Source organism: Macrobrachium rosenbergii, chromosome 33 (assembly GCF_040412425.1).
Source record: "Macrobrachium rosenbergii isolate ZJJX-2024 chromosome 33, ASM4041242v1, whole genome shotgun sequence".
In the NCBI taxonomy this organism is placed as follows: Eukaryota; Metazoa; Arthropoda; class Malacostraca; order Decapoda; family Palaemonidae; genus Macrobrachium; species Macrobrachium rosenbergii.
Genome location: NC_089773.1, coordinates 5,532,850 through 5,559,701, shown reverse-complemented (window position 1 = coordinate 5,559,701; position 26,852 = coordinate 5,532,850). Strand labels below are relative to the sequence as shown.

At 39.3% G+C, this 26,852-nt stretch overlaps 1 protein-coding gene across 1 annotated transcript; it reads right to left on the bottom strand.

The window, feature by feature from the left end:
- Nucleotides 1–389: 389 nt before the first annotated feature.
- Nucleotides 390–26,852, bottom strand: LOC136855835 (uncharacterized). The gene is made up of 5 exons (XM_067133195.1): nt 25,981–26,852; nt 10,757–11,008; nt 8,730–10,085; nt 6,260–6,372; nt 390–3,129 (listed from the first exon to the last, which is right to left on the bottom strand). Exons 1-5 carry the CDS (start codon nt 26,011–26,013, stop codon nt 1,800–1,802), a joined length of 3,084 nt encoding a protein of 1,027 aa, XP_066989296.1. The 5' UTR covers nt 26,014–26,852; the 3' UTR covers nt 390–1,799.

Below are 26,852 nucleotides of genomic sequence, written 5' to 3'. Positions count from 1 at the left end.
GGCTGTGTCACGTAGTCACGTGACATCACACTGATGTGTTTACAATACATCTCCAAGACAGCCAGTATAATTCCTCTCAGGACTTTGATGGTTAATCATTGCAGTCTTTTATATTTCAAAACTTGGATCTTTCCTAGATAGTGACCCCCAAAGGTTTTTGGTGGTTGTTATCTAGGACTAATACTTCTTGGGGGTCATTATCTTTATGATATTTACAGTCTTTTGTTTATTTTAACGGTCATCCCCAACGGGTGTATAATAAACACGCTGCAAAGGTGGATACATACCGGGTTAAAACCCTTGGGGGTCACTACCTAGGAAAGATCCTAAAAATTACTCAGGTCCACGTTAAGAACACAAGCTTGATACAGTATCTGCAATGAATAGACTTTAAATTCGTATCATTTATTGAACATTAGATGACATCATGATATTAATTATCCAAAACAGGTCTCGTGCACGTAGGCAAACTCCACACGTTGGATGAAAGACAACTATTTACAGAAAGGGTCGAACCCGATGAGACAGAGCTTCGGAACAGTTACCTCTCGAGTTCAGTGCTGCGACTTAGACCATGATTATCTTAAGAAAGCTACAAAGAGGGTTAGTTTAAAGAGAGCATAATAACTACTGAACAGATATGACACGCATCCCACAAATAATGACACATGAACACGACTGTACATGGAATTCCAAGAGTTTTGCATCTATTCTGAAGGACTGAGCAGATGGCAAACATCTGGACAGCTGAACTAGAGCACACACACACACGCACATACACACACACACACACGTGCTACTTTACAACTACTTTTTAGAGTACCTCCTCACTCTGTCAAAAGGAAATTTTTGCACAGAATGTCTCTTTAGAGTCAGCAAAGAAACGAACGAAGTGAACAATCAGGTCTATAATAGCACCAAAACTTATAAAAAACAAGTATGAAAGGACCTAAGATTGGTACACAAGGAGAGTTCAACTTTGGCAGCTGAGGCCTATGGAAAACGAACCGTCCTATCGTAGAGTGCTGCTTAGCCGTCATTTGTCACCTGGAAGCATTTTCCTGAGAAGTAACCGAGTACCGGTACCTTTCCCTGAAAAAAGGAGGATGCCATATCTTAAAAACTAACCATAGAATTTTCTTGAAAATACTCTCATTAAGTTTCCCACACCCAAATCACTCTAGAGGTAACAATCTAACCTAATCTAAAACCTAACCTAACCTAACCTAGGGGCGTGGCAAAAAAACTGGGGCTGGTGCAATACTAGCATACATCTCAGGAATTTACCACCTGGAATGGAAGAACGAACGCATTGTATGCATTATTTTTGTCTACGTAATAACGTACATATACTTGTATATATATTACTGTAGGCCTACATATAGATGAAGCACTCAAGTGTTGTCATTATTCTAATCATCTCCCATTTCCCAACAGGGTCCTCAGCACTCATTTCACAACATGGGATTAGTGGAAGTTTTCCTCAAACAGTAACGGTCCTAATTTTAAGAGTAAAATAAAGGCCTCAGTAGTTTCACTCTGGTCAGTATTCACCACATGAATGATAATGGCGTCAGCCTGAACTGAATTTTCTAGGAACAAATGAAGGAATTCCAGTGAGATCAAATGAACTTGTTGGTGAGGCAAACAATGAAAATTCCTAACCCGCTGACATGTATCGACATGGATCCACAAAAATCTCCTTTAGTCACCATGCGTGTGGCTCTGGGAGGCCCGTACTGGTAATACTTTGTTTTTTATTATGCACGTAAGACTAAGAGGCTCTTCGGGGTAATACTTCAGTATGTGCGCGGATCTGGGAGGCTCTCAGGGGTAATGCCTGTGCATGAGTCTCTCTGCAAGAGAAGGTAGAGTCTCTTGTTCAATCCCGTTTGAGTTTCAGGGACGATCTCTATCCCACTTTCTACCTGTGGCCCACACATGCTGCTTTCATTAGCCTCGGCGTCGTAATCGGGTGCCATGAGCACCTCGTCCTCACCCGAGCCATCTCTCCAGTAGGATGACGTCAAGGAGGAAGAGTCCCAAGAGTTTCCAACTTTTGCGCGACCCTGAGCTAACAAAAACCCGCTGACCAAGAGAGCCACTCCAAGAAACGTCGCCACTATTCCAGCACCCACGACCGCTTCGTCGCTCACTCTGCCGCGGCCAATACCAAGAGACAGTGAAGGATTCCTTTGGTTCAGCCCGTGGCTGTTATCACCTCTGTATAGCCAAAGGTCTTTCCTATGAGAATGAAATTCACGGGCGAGCTTCTTCTGTTGGTGTTGCTTTTGCTGCTGGTCAGCTGATACATCACTTCCCAATTCTGAGCTGAATGACTTTGTAATATATTTTCTCAACTTGCTTCCTTCGAATCTCACCTCATCCTTTGACTCAACATCATGTGAGTTCAACAGAATATTTAAATTCTTTGTGAAGGTTTTGTCTTCACTCAGAGAGGGCCGCTGTACAGAGGATTTAATCCCGGGTGCATCGTTGTGGAGAAATGGGGAAGGCAAGGTGGTAGAGCCTAGAACATCAAGCCTTGCGGTTACTGGACTGGATGCACTGAAATTTCCAGATTTTTCTGTGGCTGGAATTTGAGTGGTGTGAGGTGGAAGAGGAGGAGGAGGAGGGGGAGGAGGGACATACTGCACCAGCACACTTGGTGTTTTTTCTGGCAATGCACTAGTTTCTGTAGTGTTTGCAGATACACTTTTATTTGCACTAATCAAGTCGCTTTTAACTGATACAGTCGATGCCACTGAGGTCAGATTTTTCAGGAGAGAGAACCCACCCAGCAAAGAGCCTGTGACAGCATCTGAAATGTTCGTTCTACTCTCTTGAGTAACGTTAGCTGAATACAACTCTGAAGAGGGCACGTCAAGTCTTTCAGCATCAATCTCGATGGATGATCCAAAGGAAACCTCGGAGGAATCACTTACTGCCGTAGCGTTCGGTTTAGATTTCCTTTCTACAGAGTATGTCGTACTGTGGGTGATGAAGGCTGGTGGTGCAGGAGTGGACAGCGGAGACTCCAGGAGGCTTGAGTCACTTTCTGATCTGTTGTAGTCACTCTCTTCCAGGAGAATAACCGGCTTATAACTTAATGATAATGGACTTGAGCACCTGGAAGAAAAGAGGAAATGATTATTACAGCTGTCATAAACCACATACAACATGCAAGCATGAGAATAAACTTATCAATAGAAGTGCTTATGTTTATTCACATCTATACCAGAACTTTGATTTCTTGCATTCTTGATATCTGCATCCATTATTGCACAAATTGTTGAACTGGCTATTGTATCTTTTATAAGGGTTGTATTCAGTCATATTATATAATCCATTCCTTTGTTTTTTAATTACATAGGATATAAGGATTTTATAGTATTAAACCTGTTACTTGGCAGTGATTCTCATTTGAAGTCTATGGACTGTTAAATATTGAAACCTATTTTTGGGCTTTGGGTGAATAAAACATATATGGAAGTCTCAAGCCCTTCAATCCTGTACTATAAGTAAGCTTCAACCCGCTAATGACATTATCATTCAACGCAGAAAAAAGCAAGTATGTGATTGATCTCAGAGTTAGAAAACTAAACAAAATCCAGTGGAGTGAAATGACTGGTGATGACTCAGGAAAGCATAAATGCCCTGCAAGACAGCAAGGAAAACAGAAAAATGCCAATGCTTCTCAATGATTGGAAGTTCTACTACTGACTGTAGAAGTCTGCCATTGTGTAACTGTGTTGTAACAAGCTATTTCGGGATCTTTCCTAGATAGTGATCCCCAACAAGGTTCGGGGGTTGTTGTCTAGGACTAATATCTCTTGGGGTCATTATCTTTATGATATTTACAGTCTTTTTTATGTTCTTATGGTAATCCGCTACGGGCTTGTACTAAACACGCCGCAAAGGTGGATACATACTGGGTTAAAACTCAAGGGGGTCACTATCTAGGAAAGATCCAAGGAATCTTTCATATTTGAAACATGATGGTCTTTCTCATAAACTGTTATGGCGGTGTTGGATTTGAAGATCACATGAAAATGATTCTGGCAGCGGCCTGAATCTTTATCGTTCAAAACAATGCACTCACCACGGACTGAATGCCAGTAAATACTTTTCTTAAAATAGTGGGATTTATACAGCTGCATAAGTTACTGATGCTTTTCACAAACCAACCACGATTTTCAACAGTCTCAAGGATTCAAGTGTTTTTGGATTTACTGTCTGAAGATTGTAAACAACAACTTATAAATAATCATGAGTACCTGAAAGAAATAATGCTAAACTTAAGAGGTAATTCGTCTTTGGCTCTTTCCTAGATAGTGACCCCCAAGGGATTTTGGGGTCATTATCTAGGACTAATATTTCCTGGGGGTCATTATCTTTATAATATTTACAGTCTTTTGTTTATGTTTTTACGGTCATCCCCCGGGCTTATACTAAACATGCTGCAAAGGTGGATACATACTGGGTTAAAACCTTTGGGGGTCACTATGAAAGATTTTCGTCTTTTTCTACAGTAAAGGTTGTGACAACCTCCATTTATTTTATAAAGTCAGAACTGATGAAAGACGACTGAATATAAATGTTCGGGGCGAGTTATCACGAAATTCGAAATAGTTCAATCTTCATTCTGGGTGATAATTCTTGCATACAACACCTGAGTATCCATCTCATCAGCTGAGCAAAAGGATGGTTTGTTTTATGATTGCCCTGTGCCATGTGAATCCAAAAGCCATGAAAAGAAACTACATTTCCAAAACAGCGTTTTTTAATTTTCTGTAAAAGAAAACTATTGTACCACCTTTGTCTGTCCGTCCAACTCAGACCTCAAAAACTACTGAGGCTAGTGGGCTGCAAATTGGTATGTCGATCATCCACCCTCCAGTCATCAAACATACCAAACTGCAGCCCTCTAGCCTCAGTGGTTTTTATTTTATTAACGTTACAGTTAGTCATAATCGTGCATCTGGCAACGACACAGGACATGCCACCACCGGGCTTTGGTTAAAGATTCATGGGCTGCAGCTCATACAGCATTATACCGAGACCACCGAAAGCTAGATCTATTTTCGGTGGCCTTGATTATACGCTGCACAGGAAACTCGATTACGCCGAAGAAACTTCGGCCCATTTTTTACTTGTTTAAAGACGAGTTTTGAATGAGTGTCTATTTTCTCCACTGTTGCTGTTCTTGTCCTGTGAATATTTGAGCCCCACAGCTTGCGAAAAGTTTTAATGAGCTGCTTTGTAATCTTGGATCTTCGCCTCTGTCACAGTTCATGTTCGGTCACTATTTTTGACCTGGAACTTGTGAAAAGTTTTAATGAGGTACTTTGTAATCTTAACGTACAAACGATAACTTTGGAACATTCATTGTAATGACGGGTTTCTAATCTTACTCTGCAATACTCGAAATTGGTCGATATAATTTTCTCACATTCATCACTGATCCGTTTAATAAAGTCACAGGAAAAAGAGTCATAGGAAAAAAAAGTCACAATTTTGGCTAGGAAAAAATATCACATTAATTTAAGGTGGTAATTAAAGCAATTAAAGTAATAAAACAGAAAATATTTTGGATCTTTCCCAGATAGTGACCCCAAGGGTTTTCAGGTGTCATTATCTAGAACTGATATTTCTTGTGGTCATTATCTTTATGATATTTACAGGATCTTTCCCAGATAGTGACCCCCAAGGGTTTTCATGGGTCGTTATCTAGAACTAATATTTCTTGGAGTCATATCTTTATGATATTTACTGTCTTTTGTTTATGTCTGTACAGTAGTCCTCAATGGGCTTGTACTAAACACGCCACAAAGGTGGATGCATACCAAGTTAAAACCCTTGGGGGTCACTATCTAGGAAAGATTAATGTGACTTTTTTCCCCTGTGACATTTTTACCTGTAACTGTTTTTACCTGGATTCATTTACTCGTGCATTCTGTATGGAGTTTCTTCATTTAGAATGGTTCAAGAGTACCCTCTGAAACACCTTTTATTGCTGTTGTGACTTACGGAATATCTTGAGTGAATCCTGACATTCAGAGTGAATGAAATGCAGTATACTAAAATCTAGAAATATGATATTTACTTATCTGTATAGATTTGGAACTGTTGACGGAACTATACTTTTCATTTTTGTCTAAAAGGCTGATTGATTGACTGGCTTTGAATCAAACCGGCTCATCGACTCCTATACGTGGGATACAGTGCAGTACAAAGGAAGTACAGATAATCATCTCACCGAACGCTGTAGGATCTGTAGAAATTGACGGAGGAATGTTGCATCCACTGCCTCATCCACTCGATCTTCTTCGCTGAACTGCAGTCCCAAACATTGCCGCTCAGCTTTACAACCTGAAAAACACAACTTTTGTCACTACAGGACGAAAAACTTGACCATTTTCATGAAATCTGAGATCACAATTGTTATATACTATTGCTCAGAGGAACTACAAGTCTGGTTTTTTATTTGGACGTCCGTAGCACTGCAAAGAATTATAGATGGTAAACCTGAAAGCTCATTAACACACAGGTCTTCCTTTTGTAGAGCAAGTGAGACTGCTCCATTCATTTCTTTTCTCTCTTTTCATTTCCTCCCCTTTTTTTCCAGGCTACTCGATTTCTTCTGTCCCATCCCTTAAATTAATCTTATAAAAAAATGGCAGTCACTATCAAGGAAAGATCCAAACAGACCAACGACAGAACAGACCTCATTCTCTTTTGCACTGGTCAGAACTTCTGACCCTGCATTCAACTGTCAATCGTTATTCAATCAGTACAAATGTCGTCTTTGATTCAAGAGCAGTATCTGTCTTATAAAGAACAGAACTATGACAGAACCGACCTCATTCTCTTTTGCACTGGTCAGATTTCTGACTCTGCATTCATCTGTCAATCGTTATTCACTCAGCTACATATGTCGTCTGTGATTCATGAGCAGTTTTCATCCAAATGTGACAAACGACTTATTTGATTAAGTATCTACAAATGTCAGATAACAATCTCGACATGTGTGTGTGTGTGTGTGCATGTGTGTGTTGGTATTGGCATTCTATTGCTCGAGCCTTCAATACTTCAAGTTGTCAATGAGTCTGAGGAAGAACTTGAAAGAAATATCGATTTTCAGCACTTTCCTGTTCGCAAACCTCTTCAGGGTCAAGTCACTTGATCTCAGGGAGGTGTGAGAATATGACGGCTCTTACGCTAAGTTCTCTTGTTAATCCTACCTCCAGCTCAGTGACAATATATATATATATATATTATATATATATATATATATATATATATATATATATATATATATATATATATATATACACACAAACATTCAGCTACTAATGTCGTTTAATATCCAGTTCTCGCTACTTCGGGACTATCACTGAAGGGGAATTATAACTGATAGATGGATTGGTACCTAAGTGGCTCGAACTCCCAACAGTAGCCTACCCACCAACGCTGACTTCTTTAGACGCAAGATGAACCCTATTACAAACACATACTTGTATGGAAGAAGACATACAACGCTGAGTGAAATGTTATAGTGACTCATTTGGTAGCCATACAGATAAACCCTTGCCTGTTTCATGCCACTATAGCAATTAAAAAAACCTCATACTCACTTAAAGTTTGTGTGAGAGAAGCTGTACTTTAGCTGATACTTAGTTGTAACACTGATAACATAAAGAGGCTTAAGTCCAAAGTTGGATTAGATTTCTTCCATTTTAACTGTATTATTATTATTATTATTATTATTATTATTATTATTATTATTATTATTATTATTATTATTATTATTATTATTATTATTTCAATAGATGAAACCTATTCACACGGAACAAGCACACCAAAGGGGCTTCTGACTTGAAATTCTTTAAGCTTCCAAAGAATGTTGGTTTCACCCTCCTACTGCAAACCCCATACAGCAGCAGTAACTGATCATGATGCAAAGCCAGTGATTTTTCATTGCCCAGGGGTAGACACGAACCTCCCGCGACATCTGAGTGGCATGCCACAATGCTAACCACTATCCCAGCAGACCAGCTAAAACTTATTTTGTACATTGCTCATGTCATCGGAGTCATTATTGAATAGGAACATGCGCGTCAAGTTTTACCCAGCATATATTCATTGTTTGTTCTGGTGATGAACTGTCGCAGCTGATGCTGATGTTATCGCCATTCCTCTTTATTACTATCACATTATGTTCTCTTCTTTTATTGTATTGTATTCCCTTTCCAGTGACAATTAAAACTTTATCTAAAATCATTGCTTCCTTGTTGCATCATCCCATTTTCATTGCTGTTTGCTAAAACCTAAAGTCCATATAAACATAAGTGACAATAAAGACACCTGCATAACTACAAACACAGAAATTCAAAATATAAGTTTATCTTTACTAGGAACAACTACTGCTTATGGGTACTCATTATGAAACCAAGCAAAAACATGCACTGCTTTTGAAGTATGATGGTGTTACAATATTAACATTTTTGTGCACTATCTATGTTATGTATCATATCTTTGTATCAATTGTAAATGCTCAATAAAGAAGAAGTGTCGCTTCTTCACACTTTGTAAACATTGACCAGCTTCTCTCACTGAATGCACCCTTTTCTTATATCTCATGACATCGCTTTAAGTACCATCACAGACGGACATGTATGAGTCTGTACTGACATCCCTAAGACAACAACACAGCTGAGGGGACTAACCTGTAGCTGAGGGAAGAAGGCTGGAAAGTCTGGTCTGAGCTGAGTGAGTCCATTATGCATTATGTTGAGTTCTCTAAGGCCCCGTAAGCTGTGCAGCATTTTAGTGTTATTTGTGATCGCTGAAACCAACTTTGGAGATTCACACACTTCGAGTATCCAAAGTCCTTTCAAGGAGTCGAATAAAGTATCAGGAATTTCCAGGGGGTCTGACTGAATGTGAGACATTTGTAGTGAACGCAGCGACGCCAGACCCAGGAGAGCTTCCCCGTCTAGAGATTTCAGAGGGTTTTGAGAGAGGTCGAGGGATTCGAGATTCAGTAGGTGGGAAAATATTCTCTTTGTAAGATTCGTAATATGATTCCCTTGTAAATTTAACGTTTTTAGGCCCGTCAGTTCACAAAATGCACATGGATCGATCACAGATATGTTGTTGTTTTGAAGAGAGAGTTGCTGCAGGTTGATCAGACCACGGAAATCCCCTTCTCTTATGCCGAAAATGGAGTTCTCGTCAATATAAAGGGCTTGGAGAGAGGGAGGCAACGAAAGGGGAATACTCATCAAATGATTCCCATTGAGCCACAGGCGGGACAAGTATTCGTGCCTCCCAATCGCGTCTTCTTCCAACACCTCAACGCTGTTGTTATCTAACACGAGAAGAGTTAAATAAGGGTACGAGTCCAGATCTCCTCGATGGATTTCTCTGATGACATTCCTCGCAAGCCGTAGGTCCCGGACAAACTGGGTGAGTGCTTGAGGTATGCGGGCGATGCCTATGTTTGACAGGTCAATGTACTGAAGTCGAGATCCAAAGAAGTCCAGCGTTGCTAGGCTGGAGAGTTGGTTGTTTGACAAGATGAGGTGAGCTAAACTTGTTAGGTGCTGGAAAGCCGACACTTCCAGGAAAGAGATCTCGTTGGAATCTAAATCAATATACTGTACCCGATTTAATCCCTGAAATGTGTCTTGGATGAGCCTACGGATGGAGTTGTGATGCAAGTTGAGATGCTGCAGAGAAGGCAAGTGGATGAAAGGTCTGTTCAAGACCGTCAGCCGATTATATGATATATCGAGGTGTCTGAGAGACTGAAGGCCATGCAGGGAATAAGGCCCGAGCATTGTCAAGTGGTTGTCTGAGAGATCCAGCCCATCCAGTTCTTGCATTGAGGTGAATGAGTCGTCGACCAACAACGAGAGGTTGCAGTGGTTGATCTGGAGCTCACGAATACCCTGAAACACCTTCAGCTGAGAAGGACCGAGTTGTGGGAGCGAAAAGCCCCTCAGTTCAATGCGCACGAGTCCTGATGGCAGGACGGGTGGTGCCCACTGGCCGTCTCCTACACAGGCTGCGTACCCAACCTAAAATAGAAAGGGATAAAGGTGCCATTAGTCTCTTCATTGTCAGTGAAAATTCCACAGCATCAAAATACTACAGGTGCCCCACAAAAAACCAGGAAATTTTAGATTTACATTATGTATTTTAAACACTTGCTCGGCTCAGAGCCAGTACTCCTGACTTCACTGAACCTGTTGCCTGGCTCAGAGCCCATACTCCTTACTTCATTGAACCTAATGAATGGCCCTCAAAAAGTCCAGATCTCAGCGTAATGGATTTTACCATGTGGGGTTTACTATTACATCAACTTACACGAGACAGAAGGGGAACAAGTGCCAAGAGTACGTAGGTACTGGGAATACAGGCACAAATAAGTATGTGAATTCATGGATTTTCTCATTTCTGGGATCCTCACCCATACTTTCTATTTTCTTCAAGTTTTTCCAACATTGGAAGTTCTCAAGACTAAAACTGATATACTGGTTTGCGATCTTTCCTAGATACTAACCCCTAAAGGTTTTCAGGGGTCGATATCTAGGGCTAATATTTCTTGAGGGTCATTATCTTTATGATATTTGCAGTCTTTTGTTTATGTTTTTATGGTAAACCCCAACAGGCTTGTACTAAACACACCACATATGGGTTAAAACCCCTGGGGGTCACTATCTAGGAAAGACCCCAATCCTCTACCTACCTTTTCTTCGCAGAAGCAGGAGGTGGGGCAGCGAGACTGTTCAGAATTGTCGGACGTAACTTGAAGATGAAAATCTTTTATGGCCACAAGATCTGGGTCGCTTTCTTGAGGGGAATTCCCGTGATGCGAGACCGTGGAATTGCGAAGTTCGCTGGCCATGATCCTTAGGTGGTCCTCCAAGGTGTTCAGTTCTGGCATTTCTTCACACCTCACTAAGGTGATGCACGTCACTATGGACGTTAGGACCTGCAACTGGAAAATAAGAACGCTTGTTGAAAGGTGAGTCGCCATGTTTGATTTCGTTTGCATGAAATGAAGATCCACATTAAATTATATTTTGAGCAGGCTGACACTGCTCATTGCGAAAATGATAATGATTAAAGAAAGTACATATGAGATATCCGGACAGAGATGCTCAGCTACAACAGTGTCTCAGGATAGAAATTTTTTCACCATTATCAAATCCAGGTAAAAAAGTCACAGGTAAAAATATACATTAATCTTTCCTAGATAGTGACCCCAGGGTTTCAACCCGGTGTGTATCCACCTTTGTGGTGTGTTTAGTACAAGGCCCCCGTTGGGGATAACCGTAAAAACATAAACAAAAGACTGTAAATATCATAAAGATAATGACCCCCAAGAAATATTAGTCCTAGATAACGAAGCCCGAAAACCCTTGTGGGTCACTGTCCAGGAAAGATTCAAAATATTTTCCGTTTTATTACTTTAATTGCCTTAATTACCACCATAAATCAACGTGACTTTTTCCTGTGACTTTTATTCCTAGCCAAAATTATGACTTTTCTGTGACTTTATTACCGGCCGCCCCATTATGATGCTCATGAGAGCAAAGTTGATTCTAGGTGGAATGGAATGCTCTAAAAATGTTCAGTAGAAAATCATCTTATATGCTGAGTTTTGCAGCTACAGATCATTTTCATGGGGTGGGAATGTTCTGAATTTTGGGGCATGACCAAGGTCCTTTAAATATACCGTATGGGTATATTTAAAGGACCTGGGCCTTTAAATCATGATTTCTTGTTCGAAACCCGGGTATATTTAAAGGACCTTGGGCATAACCTCACTAATCATGATTTCTTGTTCGAAACTCCGAGGGTATATCTAAAGGACATTGGGCATGACCCCACTGCCCATGATCTTTTGTTTGAAACTCTGAGGGTATATCTAAAGGACCTTGGGCATGACCCCACTGCCCATGATCTTTTGTTTGAAACTCTGAGGGTATATCTAAAGGACCTTGGGCATGACCTTATCGCTCGTGATCTTTCATTTGAAACTCTGAGGGTATATCTAAAGGACATCAGGCATGACCTCACTGCCCTTGATCTTTCGTTTGAAACTCTGAGGGTATATCTAAAGGAGCTTGGGCATGACCTCACTGCCAATGATCTTTCATTTGAAACTCTGAGGGTATCTCTAAAGGAGCTTGAGCCCTCACTGCCCATGATCTTTCGTTTGAAACTCTGAGGGTATATCTAAAGGAGCTTGGGCATGACCTCACTGCCAATGATCTTTCATTTGAAACTCTGAGGGTATCTCTAAAGGAGCTTGAGCATGACCTCACTGCCCATGATCTTTCGTTTGAAACTCTGAGGGTATATCTAAAGGAGCTTGAGCATGACCTCACTGCTCATAGTCTTTCATTTGGAACATGCAAAGAAGAAGAAGAAAGAGAAGAAGAGGAAGAATAAGAATGCAAGGAGTTGGGGCGTGGGGAGAGGAATCCTTCTTCCCTCCAGCGTGCCACAACCGTCGGCACTGCCGCCCAAACAGCAACTATAACAGCAGCTATTGATCCCAACCCTACAATAAGTCTCTTTACTCCAAGGAATTCTCCTCTTCATTACGTATTCTGATGCACTGGCTCTTCCTCTGCAAGAGGGTCCTCATCCTGGGGTTTCACCGGTCCCAAGGGATCTGCAGGAGAGCTTCTGATGGGTGCTTGGTTGGAGACAGAGAGAGAGAGAAGAATAACTGGCAAATGAGTATATGATATCTTCATCATGATTTGCGTTTTGGTAAATACTTCATGCGTTCATAAGTGGGTAGCATCATTTAGTTCAGTAATACAATACAAACTTGTTCCTGTACTTTCAAGGGCTAACAGCAAATAATGATCTTTTTCTGGTGCTTTAGATTTTGTGAAAGAAATGTCTCACTTTCTGTCTATCTATTATCTGTATATATATATATATATATATATATATATATATATATATATATATATATATATATATATATATATATATATATATATATATATAAGTTACGAGATACTGGAGTCGACATGCCTCCGCAATAAGTGATCAAAAACATCAAATATAAATAAACTCAAAATTTTAAGAAAGATACGGGGGGGGGGGGGGCAGAAGCGGTCTGGGTGTTCAACTGTACAAAAAAAAAATCTAATTTTGTTTTTGACTTGGTCTTCCGTTGTCATGTTTAGCCGAGATCAATCACAGTTTTAGTAGAAGTGTTCGCACTTGCTAATTGTAAAATTCTACCTTTTTCAGCAAATAGTTTTTTTTAGTTTTCTGTTAAAGAAAAGTATTATGCCGGCTTTGTCTGTCCGTCCACACTTTTTCTGTCCGCCCTCAGATCTTAAGATCTACTGAGGCTGGAGGGCTGCAAATTGGTATGTTAATCACCCACCCTCCAGTCATCAAACACACCAAATTGCAGCCTTCTAGCCTCAGTAGTTTTTTTTATTTTATTTAAGGTTAAAGTTAGCCATAATCGTTTCTGGCAACTATATAGGATAGGCCACCACCGGGCCTTGGTTAAAGATTCATGGGCCGCGTCTCATACAGCATTATACCGAGACCACCGAAAGATAGAGAGGATAGGCCACCACCGGGCCCTGTTTAAAGATTCATGGGCCGCGTCTCATACAGGATTATCCCGAGGCCACCTAAAGATAGATCTATTTTCGGTGGCCTTGATCATACGCTGTACAGAAAGCTGGACTGCGCTAAAGCAACTTCGGCGCATATTTTACTTGATTCTTTTTTTTTAACTGAGAGGAATTCAAAAGCTTCGGCCAAACAGCTTTGAAGTCTCGTCAACACAACCAAAAGTTACAGAGAGGAGGTTTTGAAGCTGGAGCTGTGATCCTTGTGTCTTCATTTGCATCAAGTTTGCGAAAGTGACCGAAGTCTCTCTGACATAATAAGTTCATTTTCTTATTATTATTATTATTATTATTATTATTATTATTATTATTATTATTATTATTATTATTATTATTATTATTATTCAGTACCTATTCGTATGGAACAAGTCCACCAAAGGGGCCACTGACTTGAAATTATTTAAGCTTCCAAAGATTATTATTATTATTATTATTATTATTATTATTATTATTATTATTATTATTATTATTATTATTATTATTATTATTATTATTCAGTAGATGAAACCAATTCATATGGAACAAGCCCACCAAAGGGGCCACTGACCTGAAATTCTTTATAAGCTTCCAAAGAATGCTGGTTTCAACCTCCCACCGCAGCAGACCCCCAACACTGCAACAGTAACTGATCATGACACAGAGCCGGTGATTTTTATTAATCACCCTGGTGGAGATGCGAAACCTCCGCGACATCTGAGTGGCGTGCACGACACTGACCACTGTACCAGTTAATTTTTTAGTGTCACGAGATGGACTGGGGATTTACATATACAGTTGCCAAAAATCTTTTTTTCTGGCTGATTTTTCGATGAGGTTACTCTGGACCTCAGTTGTCAAATAAAACAACAAGTAAAAAATGTGCAGAAGTTTCTTCGGAACAATCCAGTTTTCTGTAAAGCGTATCATGCTGTATGAAACTCTCAGCCCATGAAACTTTCAGCCACGGCCCGGTGGTGGCCTGTGTTGTTGGCACCTATAGCTTTGCCAGACGTACAACCATGGATAACTTTAGCCTTCAATAAAATAAAAACTACTGAGGCTAGAGGGCTGCGATTTGGTATGTTTGATGATTGGAGGGTGGATGATCAACACTCCAATTTGCAGCCCTCTAGCCTCAGTGGTATTTAAGACCTGAGGGTAGACAGAAAAACTGTTGTCACAGGGACTTGACTGGAGGCAACTGATTTCATTTCAGTTATACAACCTTTTTCTTTCATTTATGTATTCGACGATTCCTCAGAACTAGAGGAATGATATTTGCTCAAATTAAATCTTCTTTCATTCGTTTCCTGGTCTACTCCATTCGTCCACAAAGTTTGTACATTTTAATTTAACAACTCTCTTTGGAATCTCCATACAATTGGTCTCAATTATCTTTCAAGCATTATTCATTATTGGGCTTTGTTCGGATCTTTCCTAGATAGTGACCCCAAGGTTTTAACCTGGTATGTATCCACCTTTGTGGCATGTTTATACACGCCTGTTGGGGATGACTGTAAAAACATAAACAAAAGACTGTAGATATCATAAAAGATAATGACCCCCAAGAAATACCGGCCCTGGATAACGACCCCCAAAAACCCTTGGGGGTCACTAACTAGGAAAGATCCCTGTAAATATCATGAAGATAATGACCCCCAAGAAATACTGGTCCTAAATAACGACCCCCAAAAACCCTTGGGGGTCACTATCTAGGAAAGGTCCCTGTAAATATCATAAAGATAATGACCCCCAAGAAATATCAGTCCTAAATAACGACCCCAAAAACCCTTGGGGGTCATTATCTAGGAAAGAGCCCTGTAATTATCATAAAGATAATGGCCCCCAAGAAATACTGGTCCTAGATAACGACCCCAAAAAACCCTTGGGGGTCACTATCTAAGAAAGATCTCTGTTCATATTTGCGTCTTCATTAAGCTTGGAATATTCACATCTGGTGCTCATCGTTCGAAAATAAAATACAATTTCATCTTTTACCTGGAAACACATTCCATCTAATTCATGTGCCCCAAGTCTGAAAGATCAAGCTTGGTTTTATCGAAGCGATTCCAGGGACTGAACTCCCTGCTCTGCGTTTTTCCATTCACTGATTAATCTTGTCGTCGAGTATTTTTCTTTCTTTTTTACTCAGAACTGGTCTGATGAAAATACCTAAATGTTGTCATTATTTCTTTTCAGATCTAGCACTGAAGATCTTTGGTGGAGAGAGAGAGAGAGAGAGAGAGAAAGAGAGAGAGGGAGAGAGAATTTTACAACAGATAGATTGACAGATACACAGGAAACTTATTTTTGTTATTAAAAATACAATGTGCAAGTATTTCAAGTAAAATACAAAATGACTAACGTTAATCTGAATGATTATTATTTATATTGTAATGTACAAAACAATTGTAATGATGCATAATATGTCTGCAAATTATGATCACCGTATTTTCCTAAAATTATAGGGAATCTATACTAATAAAATTCGAGTGGATCTTATTTGTCCTCCACTGCGTGACAGTAGGGGAGAATGACACATCCACCCTCCTCCTGCAAACCTGTTTGTTCGCCCCAGATGGGGGCCAGGATAGGTTGGGGATTGGGAGGGTAGGGAAAAGCTTTATGGGAAAAGCTTCTGAACTATTCTGACATCCTATACTAGGTAGTGACCCCCAAGGGTTTTCGGGGGTCGTTATCTAGGACTAATATTTCTTTGGGGTCATTGTCTTTATGTTATTTACAGTCTTTTGTTTATGTTATACTGTTATCCCCAATGGGCTTGTACTAAACATTGGCCCAAAGTTCGACTCTCCGACCAGCCAATGAAGAATTAGAGGAATTTATTTCTGGTGATAGAAAATAATTTCTCGCCATAATGTGGTTTGGATTCCACAATAAGCTGTAGGTCCCGTTGCTAGGTAACCACTTGGTTCTTAGCCACCTAAAATAAATCTAATCCTTCGGGCCAGCCCTAGCAGGAGAGCTGTTAATCAGCTCAGTGGTCTGGTTAAGCTAACATATACTCAACTTTTTTTGCTGCAAAGGTGGGTATACATACCCGGTTAAAACCCTTGGGGGTCACTATCTAGGAAAGATCCACTACATTTAGGCTTTTTATTCACTCCTAAGTGTTTCATGTGGTGCATGCATTGACTCAGGCAAAGTACGTAAACAAACGCTAACAAAAATGTACCTTTATATATATCTTTGCTGAAGCATTGCATGTAATTTGCCTTGCATCGCACATAGCCAGAACGGTAATCAGTGCCCTAGAGAATAGCACAGAGGAAATTTCTTGAACGTTTCATGTCATATATATGTATGGAATTCCACGCAAAATTTCACACATGGCTGCCAGTGTACACATGGCATGATTCCTTCTCTTAACTTTCAGTAAGTGTATCATGAAAATGTAAGAAATTTTGTTAAACAATCGGAATTCTACCTGGGATTCGGGTAAAGGGTTAAAATATAGCTCTAACATAAAATCTTACACATTTTGTATACTCCTTAACAACTGTGAAGAAATTAGTACTTTTGGACGGAATCTGACAAGTTTTGTATGTAGCCATAATCTGATAATTAGTTATAAAAGGGCAGTATGTGTGAATCTGGAACTTGTCAATGCAGGATGAGGTTTCATGGCAAACTTGCTTTGACTCCAAAGCTGCATTTTATCGAACAGGGATGCATAAATGCCTGAATGACGTTATTTGGACCTTCAAACGAGTACCCTTGTTTGGGGACATGCTTGCGTGGGCATATCCTGTGAGTGAACGTTTGTCGGAATAAGAAATTATTTCATTTTCAAAATTAACTCTAGTGCGGACTGCAATGTGTTTTGAGTGTCACCAATTCTGCTCGTATAAATAATTTGTGGCATGTTTAGAGTCTTGTAAGCATCATGATCCAGACGTGTTGAATTTATTGTTTAGGACAAGGGTTTAGGCTCCGCAGCAGGCACTTGGCCCTATGGTGGCACTCACTCACACACACGCACACGCACATGCGTGCACACGCGCACCTGAAAGTTCCCATAAAATGGTAGGAAATAGGGACAAGGAAAGTTACACTCACTGTTGAGAATGTACTTTCCTGTTGCCCTGGTTAATTCAAACATTTCTTTTAGTATGGATTATGGGATCTTTCCTAGACAGTGACCCCAAAGGGTTTTAACCCGGTATGCATCCACTTTTGCGTCGTGTTTAGTACAAGCCCATTGGGGATGACCATAAAAACATAAACAAATGACTAAATATCATATAGATAATGACCTCCAAGAAATATCACTCCTAGACAACGACCCCCGAAAACCCTTGTGGGGGTCACTACCTAGGAAAGATCCCTGTAAATATCATAAAGTTAATGACCCCAAAGAAATATCAGTCCTAAATAACGACCCCCAAAAACCCTTGGGGGTTACTATCTAGGAAAGATCCATGTAAATACCATAAAGTTAATGACCCCAAAGAAAAATCAATCCTAGATAACGACCCCCGAAAACTCTTGGGGGTCACTATCTAGGAAAGATCCCTGTTTTCGTCCACTCATGGCGGGAAAGACTACAAACAGATAGATCCCCTTTGAGCACACGCGCTGGGCTACGCAGAGATAGATTCCATTTTCATTACTCTTTCAGCCCCTCTTGGGACACAGGGACAAAGATGAGATGTTGTTTTTCAATCATTTCTTGTTTTTAACTGCCTGCAATCCTTTTGGGAGAGGATGATCATTAAATAGTAATCTTTCAGGTCTCCCTCACGTATACTAGTACACACATACATATATACATATGTATATATATAATATGTATGCATAGGCAGAGAGAAAGAGAGTGGGGCAGAGAGAAATTTCTCTCCCTTTTCCCGAATAGTGAACAAAATATAGACAGAGAATTTTAACACAGAGAGAGAGAAACAAATTAAATATGAGTTTCTCATCACTTCGTTATACCTCTTGTCCTCTTTTTAACAGGAGAGAGAGAGAGAGAGAGAGAGAGAGAGAGAAGGGTGGGGGAAGGGCTGGGGTAAAGAATTCAAACGTAGCTTCCATCGGATTACTGAGACAGAATCCGTATCCCGAAAGACCCCTCCTGTCAGCAACAAACAACATTGGGGGGACAGCAGTCACTTGCAAAGGAACACTATCAGCCATTCCACACCCGAGCTGAGAGATGAACTGAAGTAATGTTTCTCTCCTATCTGTTAGTTCATCAAATCTTAAATTGATAATGTTTCTCGTCCATTTGTCAGTTCATCAAATCTTAAATTGATAATGATTCTCTCCCATCTGCCAGCTCATCAAATCTCAAATTGATAATGTTTCTCACCCATTTGTCTGTTGATCAAATCTCAAATTGATAATGTTTCTCACTCATCTGTCAGTTCATCAAATCTTCAAGTAATAATGTTTCACACTCATCTGTTAGTTCATCAAATCTTCAAGTAATAATGTTTCTCACTCATCTGTCAGTTCATCAAATCTTCAAGTAATAATGTTTCTCACTCCTCTGTCAGTTCATCAAATCTTCAAGTAATAATGTTTCTCACCCATCTCTTAGTTCATCAAATCTTCAAGTAATAATGTTTCTCACCCATCTGTTAGTTCATCAAATCTTCAAGTAATAATGTTTCTCACCCATCTGTTAGTTCATCAAATCTTCAAGTAATAATGTTTCTCACTCATCTGTCAGTTCATCAAATCTTCAAGTAATAATGTTTCTCACTCATCTGTCAGTTCATCAAATCTTCAAGTAATAATGTTTCTCACCCATCTGTCAGTTCATCAAATCTTCAAGTAATAATGTTTCACACTCATCTGTTAGTTCATCAAATCTTCAAGTAATAATGTTTCTCACTCATCTGTCAGTTCATCAAATCTTCAAGTAATAATGTTTCTCACTCATCTGTCAGTTCATCAAATCTTCAAGTAATAATGTTTCTCACTCATCTGTCAGTTCATCAAATCTTCAAGTAATAATGTTTCTCACTCATCTGTCAGTTCATCAAATCTTCAAGTAATAATGTTTCTCACTCATCTGTCAGTTCATCAAATCTTCAAGTAATAATGTTTCTCACTCATCTGTCAGTTCATCAAATCTTCAAGTAATAATGTTTCTACCCATCTGTTAGTTCATCAAATCTTCAAGTAATAATGTTTCTCACTCATCTGTTAGTTCATCAAATCTTCAAGTAATAATGTTTCTCACTCATCTGTTAGTTCATCAAATCTTCAAGTAATAATGTTTCTCACTCATCTGTCAGTTCATCAAATCTTCAAGTAATAATGTTTCTCACTCATCTGTCAGTTCATCAAATCTTCAAGTAATAATGTTTCTCACCCATCTGTTAGTTCATCAAATCTTCAAGTAATAATGTTTCTCACTCATCTGTTAGTTCATCAAATCTTCAAGTAATAATGTTTCACACTCATCTGTCAGTTCATCAAATCTTCAAGTAATAATGTTTCTCACTCATCTGTCAGTTCATCAAATCTTCAAGTAATAATGTTTCTCACTCATCTGTCAGTTCATCAAATCTTCAAGTAATAATGTTTCTCACTCATCTGTTAGTTCATCAAATCTTCAAGTAATAATGTTTCTCACCCATCTGTTAGTTCATCAAATCTTCAGATTAATTTTCCATGTTAGTTCATCAAATCTTTGTTTCACTCATCTGTTAGTTCATCAAAAAATACTGTTAATGTTTTTTTTTTCTGTCACAAAATCAATGTTTTCTGATCTGTCAGTTCATCAAATCTTCATTTTTTGTTTCAATCTGTCAGTTCATCAAATCTTCAAGTAATAATGTTTCTCACTCATCTGAAGTTCATCAAAACTTCAGCATAAAATGTTTCCCACCCATCTGTCAGTTCATCAAAACTTTAACACTCATCTGTCAGTTCATCAAATCTTCAAGTAATAATGTTTCACTCATCTGTTTCATCAAAACTTCAAGAATAATGTTTCTCACTCATCTGTCAGTTCATCAAATCTCAAGTAATAATGTTTCTCACTCATCTGTTAGTTCATCAAATCTTCAAGGGATCTTTCTGTTAGTTCATCAAATCTTCAAGCAATAATGTTTAACCATCTGTATGTTCATCAAATCTTCAAGTAATAATGTTTCTCACCCATCTTTAGTTCATCAAATCTCAGGGAATTAATTCCATGTCGAAATCATTTATTCAAAAGTCTTCTAAATTGTAAAATACTGTTTTTTTTTTTTTTTTTGTCACGAATCAATGTTTTCTGAAGTTCATTCTTCGCCCATTTTTTTTCCAATAAGTGTGGCAAGTTATCCGGGTTTCGTCTCTGTTATTGTGGAAGAAGAAACCTGAGCATAAATTCTCTCACCCTTTCTGCTCCTGCTTTTACAAGAGGAAGAATCACAGGAACCTTTTCCCAAGACCTAGGAGGCTTTTCCTAAACACCCACCGACAATCTCTTCCACGGGGGGATATGACTTGGGGATTTTTCCTAGATAGTAGCCCCCAAGGGTTTTAACCTGGTATGTATCCACCTTTGCGGCGTGTTTAGTACAAGCCCGTTGGGAATGACCGTAAAAACATAAACAAAAGACTGTAAATATCATAAAGATAATGACCTCCAAGAAATATTAGTCCTAAATAACGACTCCCGAAAACCCTTGGGAGTCACTGTCTAGGAAAGATTCCTGTAAATATCATAAAGATAATGACCCCAAGATATATTAGTCCTAGATAACGACCCCGAAAACCCTTGGGAGTCACTGTCTAGGAAAGGTCCCTGTAAATATCATAAAGATAATGACCCCCAAGAAATATTAGTCCTGGATAACGACCCCCGAAAACCCTTGGGGGTCACTATCTAGGAAAGATCCTTGTAAATATCATAAAGATAATGACCCCAAGATATATCAGTCCTAGATAACGACACCCGAAAACCCTTTTGGGGTCACTATCTTGGAAAAATCTTACAAATATGGTCAGTGTACAGGATTATGTTCAATTCCCTTTGCAAAAGAGTTCCTTCTATGTCAAGGGATATTTCCTTGATGCCACAGACCTGAAGCTTCCTACAGTCCTTCCTCCTTAAGCTGAGTTCGTGAACTCTCCAATATTTAGGGCATTCTTGCTCCGGGCTGCGGCTGTCGCGTCTTCGAAGTCTGTAGATGGATCGTCTGTGCCGCTGACTTTTTAAAAGTCTTTTGGAAAATGATCTGAGGAAAGTTTTTGGAATTTCCGATAAACAAGTTTTAGTTGATCGTTTTGTTTCTACGAAAAGTGGCAGTAAACTTTGTTCCTCCTTGTTTGGTATACTTTGGTATATCTTTTCATTATGGACCAGAAAGAAGCTGTCAATTCTAGTTACGTGAGAAGCTGCTTACATATTTGCATACATAAATACACACACATGCATACATACATACACACACATACATGCATATATAATGATAATAATAATAATATTCTTTCTTTCGGCTCAGGGCCATATACACTTAATATACAAATACAATCCACGCAGTCTAGATACATAAGGTAACACGATAAAAATAATTATCGTCAGTATCCACACAGCTGCTGAAGAAATAGAAAAAAAAATAGAATTCATAATCACGGTAATGACAGTAATTATTTGGAGAATGATAAAAAAAATTTAAAATGATAACAATAAAAAATACAGATTGCAGGCGATTAATTTCCATCTGGGGACCTTTGGTGGTCACAGAAGTCAGGTCCGGAAGGCTAAACACGAATACTGAAAATTGCAAAACTCTACAATGATATGAATCACAGTAATAATAAAAAGTAAAAATGCCAAAAATAACAAGAAGCGTAGGAATATAATAATAATAATAATAATAATAATAATAATAATAATAATAATAATAATAATAATAATAATGACAGATTCCCGAGATGACACTCCAAAATTGCAAAAATAGAGAATAAGTCATTTAAGGAACAGAACCTCATTATTCCATCTTTCCCCAATTCAGATCTTCTTCTTGCCTCACTGCTTAGGATGCTTTGTAAGAGCGAACTGCTGCTGTTTCTCAGTCGGGTGATCAGACTGGACATTGTTCGCCTCACAACGACTTTCAAATTATCCAGGCGGTTCTCTGTGAACATCTGCGTGGCTGAGTGATAGCGAGGAGTGTTTGTGAGGCGTCTCAGAATGTCGTTGTGAATAACGGTGATACGTCTCATATATATATATATATATATATATATATATATATATATATATATATATATATATATATATATATATATATTGTTTGTATTCATAGAGTAAGAAAGATTAAAAAGAAGCAAAATGTCAGAGATGTGAACAAGTTGTAATAGGGACACCTGAGATTGAACTGAATCAGAATGATTTCAGTTGCTTTGGCTGAATGAAGCCAATGGGAGATAGTACACTGATAGAAAGAAGGAGAGAAAAGTCAGGAGTGTTAGCAGGCAAGAGAAGTAACGCAAGGTCTCAAAACAGATGAATAAACACAACAGAGGCAATACTGAGAAAAAGAGATGTTCAATTTCCAGAGAACAAAAAAGTACTCTGATGTAGAGTTGTGGGATCTTTCCCAGACAGCTACCCACAAGGGTTTTCAGGGGTCGTTATCCAGGACTAATATTTCTTGGGGGTCATTATCTTTATGATATTTACAGTCTTTTATTTATGTTTTTACAGTAATCCTCAAGGGGCTTGTGCTAAACACGCTGCAGAGGTGGATACATACCAGGTTGAAACCCTTGGGGGTCACTATCTAGGAAAGATCCGAGTTGTGTACAAGATGTGCAGAGTGGTTCACTGGCTGCTAAGATCCTTCTGCACAGGGATGAAGCTGATATGTCTTGAACGCTTTCTGCACCAGGGCATTACAGGATACTTGGCATGATTAGAGACCTTAATGGGAAACCTCTAAAGCCAGAGTTTCATCCAGGTCGGCTGAATATTTCCAGAGTTATAAAGGGCCAAAGTCTGGGTTTTTGTGTACTCCAGGTGGCTGGGCTTTACTAACCGCCAGCTACTGTGGCGGTTGATGTGTGACCATGAATACTATCTTGTCTTCTTTGGACAAACCTATTCGTTTAATAGCTAGGTTGTGCCTGACTGAGTGAAAGGCCCTGCAGATGTGTGTGGGTGAGATGCACAATGTTCCTCTTGCATGAAGGCAAAAATGACATAGAAACCTAAGAAATTAATAGAATAGAATATAGGATTTAGGCCAAAGATCAAGCACTGGAACCTATGAGGTCATGGAGAGCTGAAAGGGAAAATGACAGTAAGGAGGTTTAAAAGGTGTAACAAGGAGAAAACCTCGCAGTTGCACTATGAAACAATTGTTGGAGAAGGTGGAACGCCAGATGGAAGAAAGAGAATATGAACGGAGGTACAGTGAAAGGGAAGAAAGAGGTTGCAGCTAGGGGCAAAAGGGACGCTGCAAAGACCTAAGAAATGGTACACCAGGGAAGTTGCTGTATGGTAAGATTTTGATTGAGAAAGTAGGGCAAATGTATGAAGGTTTGGTAGGAAAGCACAGTGTGGGTATGCTGGTCACTGCTATAGTGGTTAGTGCTTTTGCATGCCATTCAGATGTCATGAGTTCGTGCCTCCCCCGGGGCAATGAAAAATCACTGGCTTTGCATCATGATCAGTTACTACCACAGTGTGGTGTCTGTGGTGGGAAGGGGAGGTTGAAACAAACATATTCTCTGGAAACCTGAATTTCAGGCCAATGGCCCCTTTAGTGTCCTTGTTCCATATGAATAGGTTTCAGCTGCTAAATAAACAATAAAAATAAAATAAAGAAAAACTGCTAGAAAGGTAATGGGGAAGGTTGTCTGTTATATAACTGGGCATAAAAAAACTTGATAAATAACTGACTTAGGGGCAATATCGAGATTTCTGAAATTCTGAGCATGTAAGTTATAGAAGGTAGGTTGCTGAAGTTGTTGTAAAAGATGACAATTTTTTAAATAATAAAAGTGTAGCCTACATCTTGTTAGAATATGTACACCAAGAATGACTGGTATGGTGCAAAAAGAGGTCTGAGGAAAATGGCTGGAGAGATGCAAGGAATTACACTCAGGCAGTGGTTCTCAACCTTTTTTTGGCCCATGCACCCTTTCACCATATGTCAGAATGTCATCCCCACCCCCTTTCCAAAATTGTCTGCTTCAAAAGGTGCATAGCAAATAATATGCACAGAATACTAAAAATCCCTGGTCACAATTCCCACCCCGTCAACTGAAACTCTGAAATTCTCCCCTGACTGGGAACCACTGGTCTACACTGTGGCTCCGTGGAGACTCACTACTAAAACCCCTTGGTCACAATTGCCCCCCCAACCCCACTGAAACCCTGAAATTCCCCTCTGGTTGAGAAGAACTGAGTTAGGGAAAGGAAATTTAACATATGTCCTAATTTGGGCTATAAAATATTGGGATATTAATGGTACTTAATGGGTACAGAAGAGAAAAACTGCTGAAAAGAACGAAGCGACTGATGTTGCTGGGGTTTTTGCACATGGCGTTTATGAATGATACTCCAGTTAAAATGTCAATGAGGCAGTGTGACCACAGAGTTGTTTGTTCTTTGGGGAAATTTATTAGCGTTGAATTATATATATATATATATATATATATATATATATATATATATATATATATATATATATATATATATATATATATATATATATTTAGATAAACAACTCCTTTATGTGACGTCGTAATAAACATGAATTTAGAGATATAAAGTAATGCATATTGATGTACATCTCCATTATACCTACAGACATACATGCACACACAAACACACACACACACACACACACACACACACACACACACACACACATATATATATATATATATATATATATATATATATATATATATATATATATATTTTCCTGTATATATATATATATATATAAAACGTATATAGTGTTTTATGGGTTCTTATTTTCATATATATATATGTATACTATATGTATATAAAATATATATATATAATATATATGTATATATATATAAAATAAATATATATATATATATATATATATATATATATATATATATATATATATATGCATACGTACATTAAACAAGCATTACTCTATTTCGCTAAATTCCCTTTTAACACCACGTAACCTAAAAGCAGCTGTTTCATCTGAATGAGAAAAGCACCCTACGATTACTCAAGCCTGCATCAGCAAAGATGTCCAACCAAAAAGAAAGATTATCCCTTTGACGCCGACAATTCCCATCCACATACCTCGGCGAACTTGTCCCTCCGGCCACTGAAACTGCGAATTCTCACCTTCTTCAGATATTTCCTCCGTCTGTTGCACATGGTGACCTGTTTCTGCTCTCCGGTGGGAAGAAGAAGAAGTCAGATCATTTCCTCCTCCGCCTGGCCCGGGACACTCATCCGGTGCTACACATATTGTTCGGCTGTCCCCTCTCCATCCATCTTTCCCCCTCTCTCAATACCACACCAGCACCTTTCTCAGATTCTCTTGTCCCCCGAGCGCTAGCAGCGCTACTGGAACATTTTCTCTTTCCTGCTGATTCGAAACTGAGTCTCCGCTTGTGCAGCTGCTGCTGCTTGCTGCTGCTTTGCTGCTAAATGCTAGTGCGACGAACAATCCACTACAAACAATTATGATCGGAGCTTTGTCCCTCTCATTATTCCGAGCGTCCTCTAACGCTCAGGCACTGGGTCGAGGTTTTCCATGTTTGCCAATCATTCGGGGCCTGTTTCCATCTCCCCGGAGTGACTGTCACTCTAAAACCTAACAGACGTCTGGCGGCCTGCACCGAAGAGAACTCTAATCACGACACGGTAGTCCCTTTTAAAGAGGAGAAGGCTGAACCATAGAAAGGAGAAGGAGAGGTGCAGGTCCTGGCCGCTCAATATCATTCTTCCCGGGATGCCGACGGGTGACTGGCGAACGGCTGCTACACTACACAAGGAGCTATGGATGCTGCGAATGCTCTGCTCTCTCTCTCTCTCTCTCTCTCTCTCTCTCTCTCTCTCTCTCTCTCATCGACTTTCTTATTAGAGACACGTCTTATGGACCTTTTGGTTATTGTCGCATTTCGAAACACATCTGTCAGTCAGTCTGTCCCGGATTTTCGTCCGAGGGATGCCTGCGTGTTACGCTTACCTAGGGATACTCAGCTTTATAC

What these genes read in the sequence shown, in the direction of transcription:
- LOC136855835 (XM_067133195.1), bottom strand. Translation starts at nt 26,013, where the DNA reads ATGTGCAACAGACGGAGGAAATATCTGAAGAAG. An exon ending in CCTTCTTCCCTCAGCTACAG is followed by an intron (nt 6,373 to 8,729) that starts GTTAGTCCCCTC and finishes TGTGTTTTTCAG; the next exon opens with GTTGTAAAGCTGAGCGGCAA. An exon ending in TACAGATCCTACAGCGTTCG is followed by an intron (nt 3,130 to 6,259) that starts GTGAGATGATTA and finishes CTTTTCTTCCAG; the next exon opens with GTGCTCAAGTCCATTATCAT.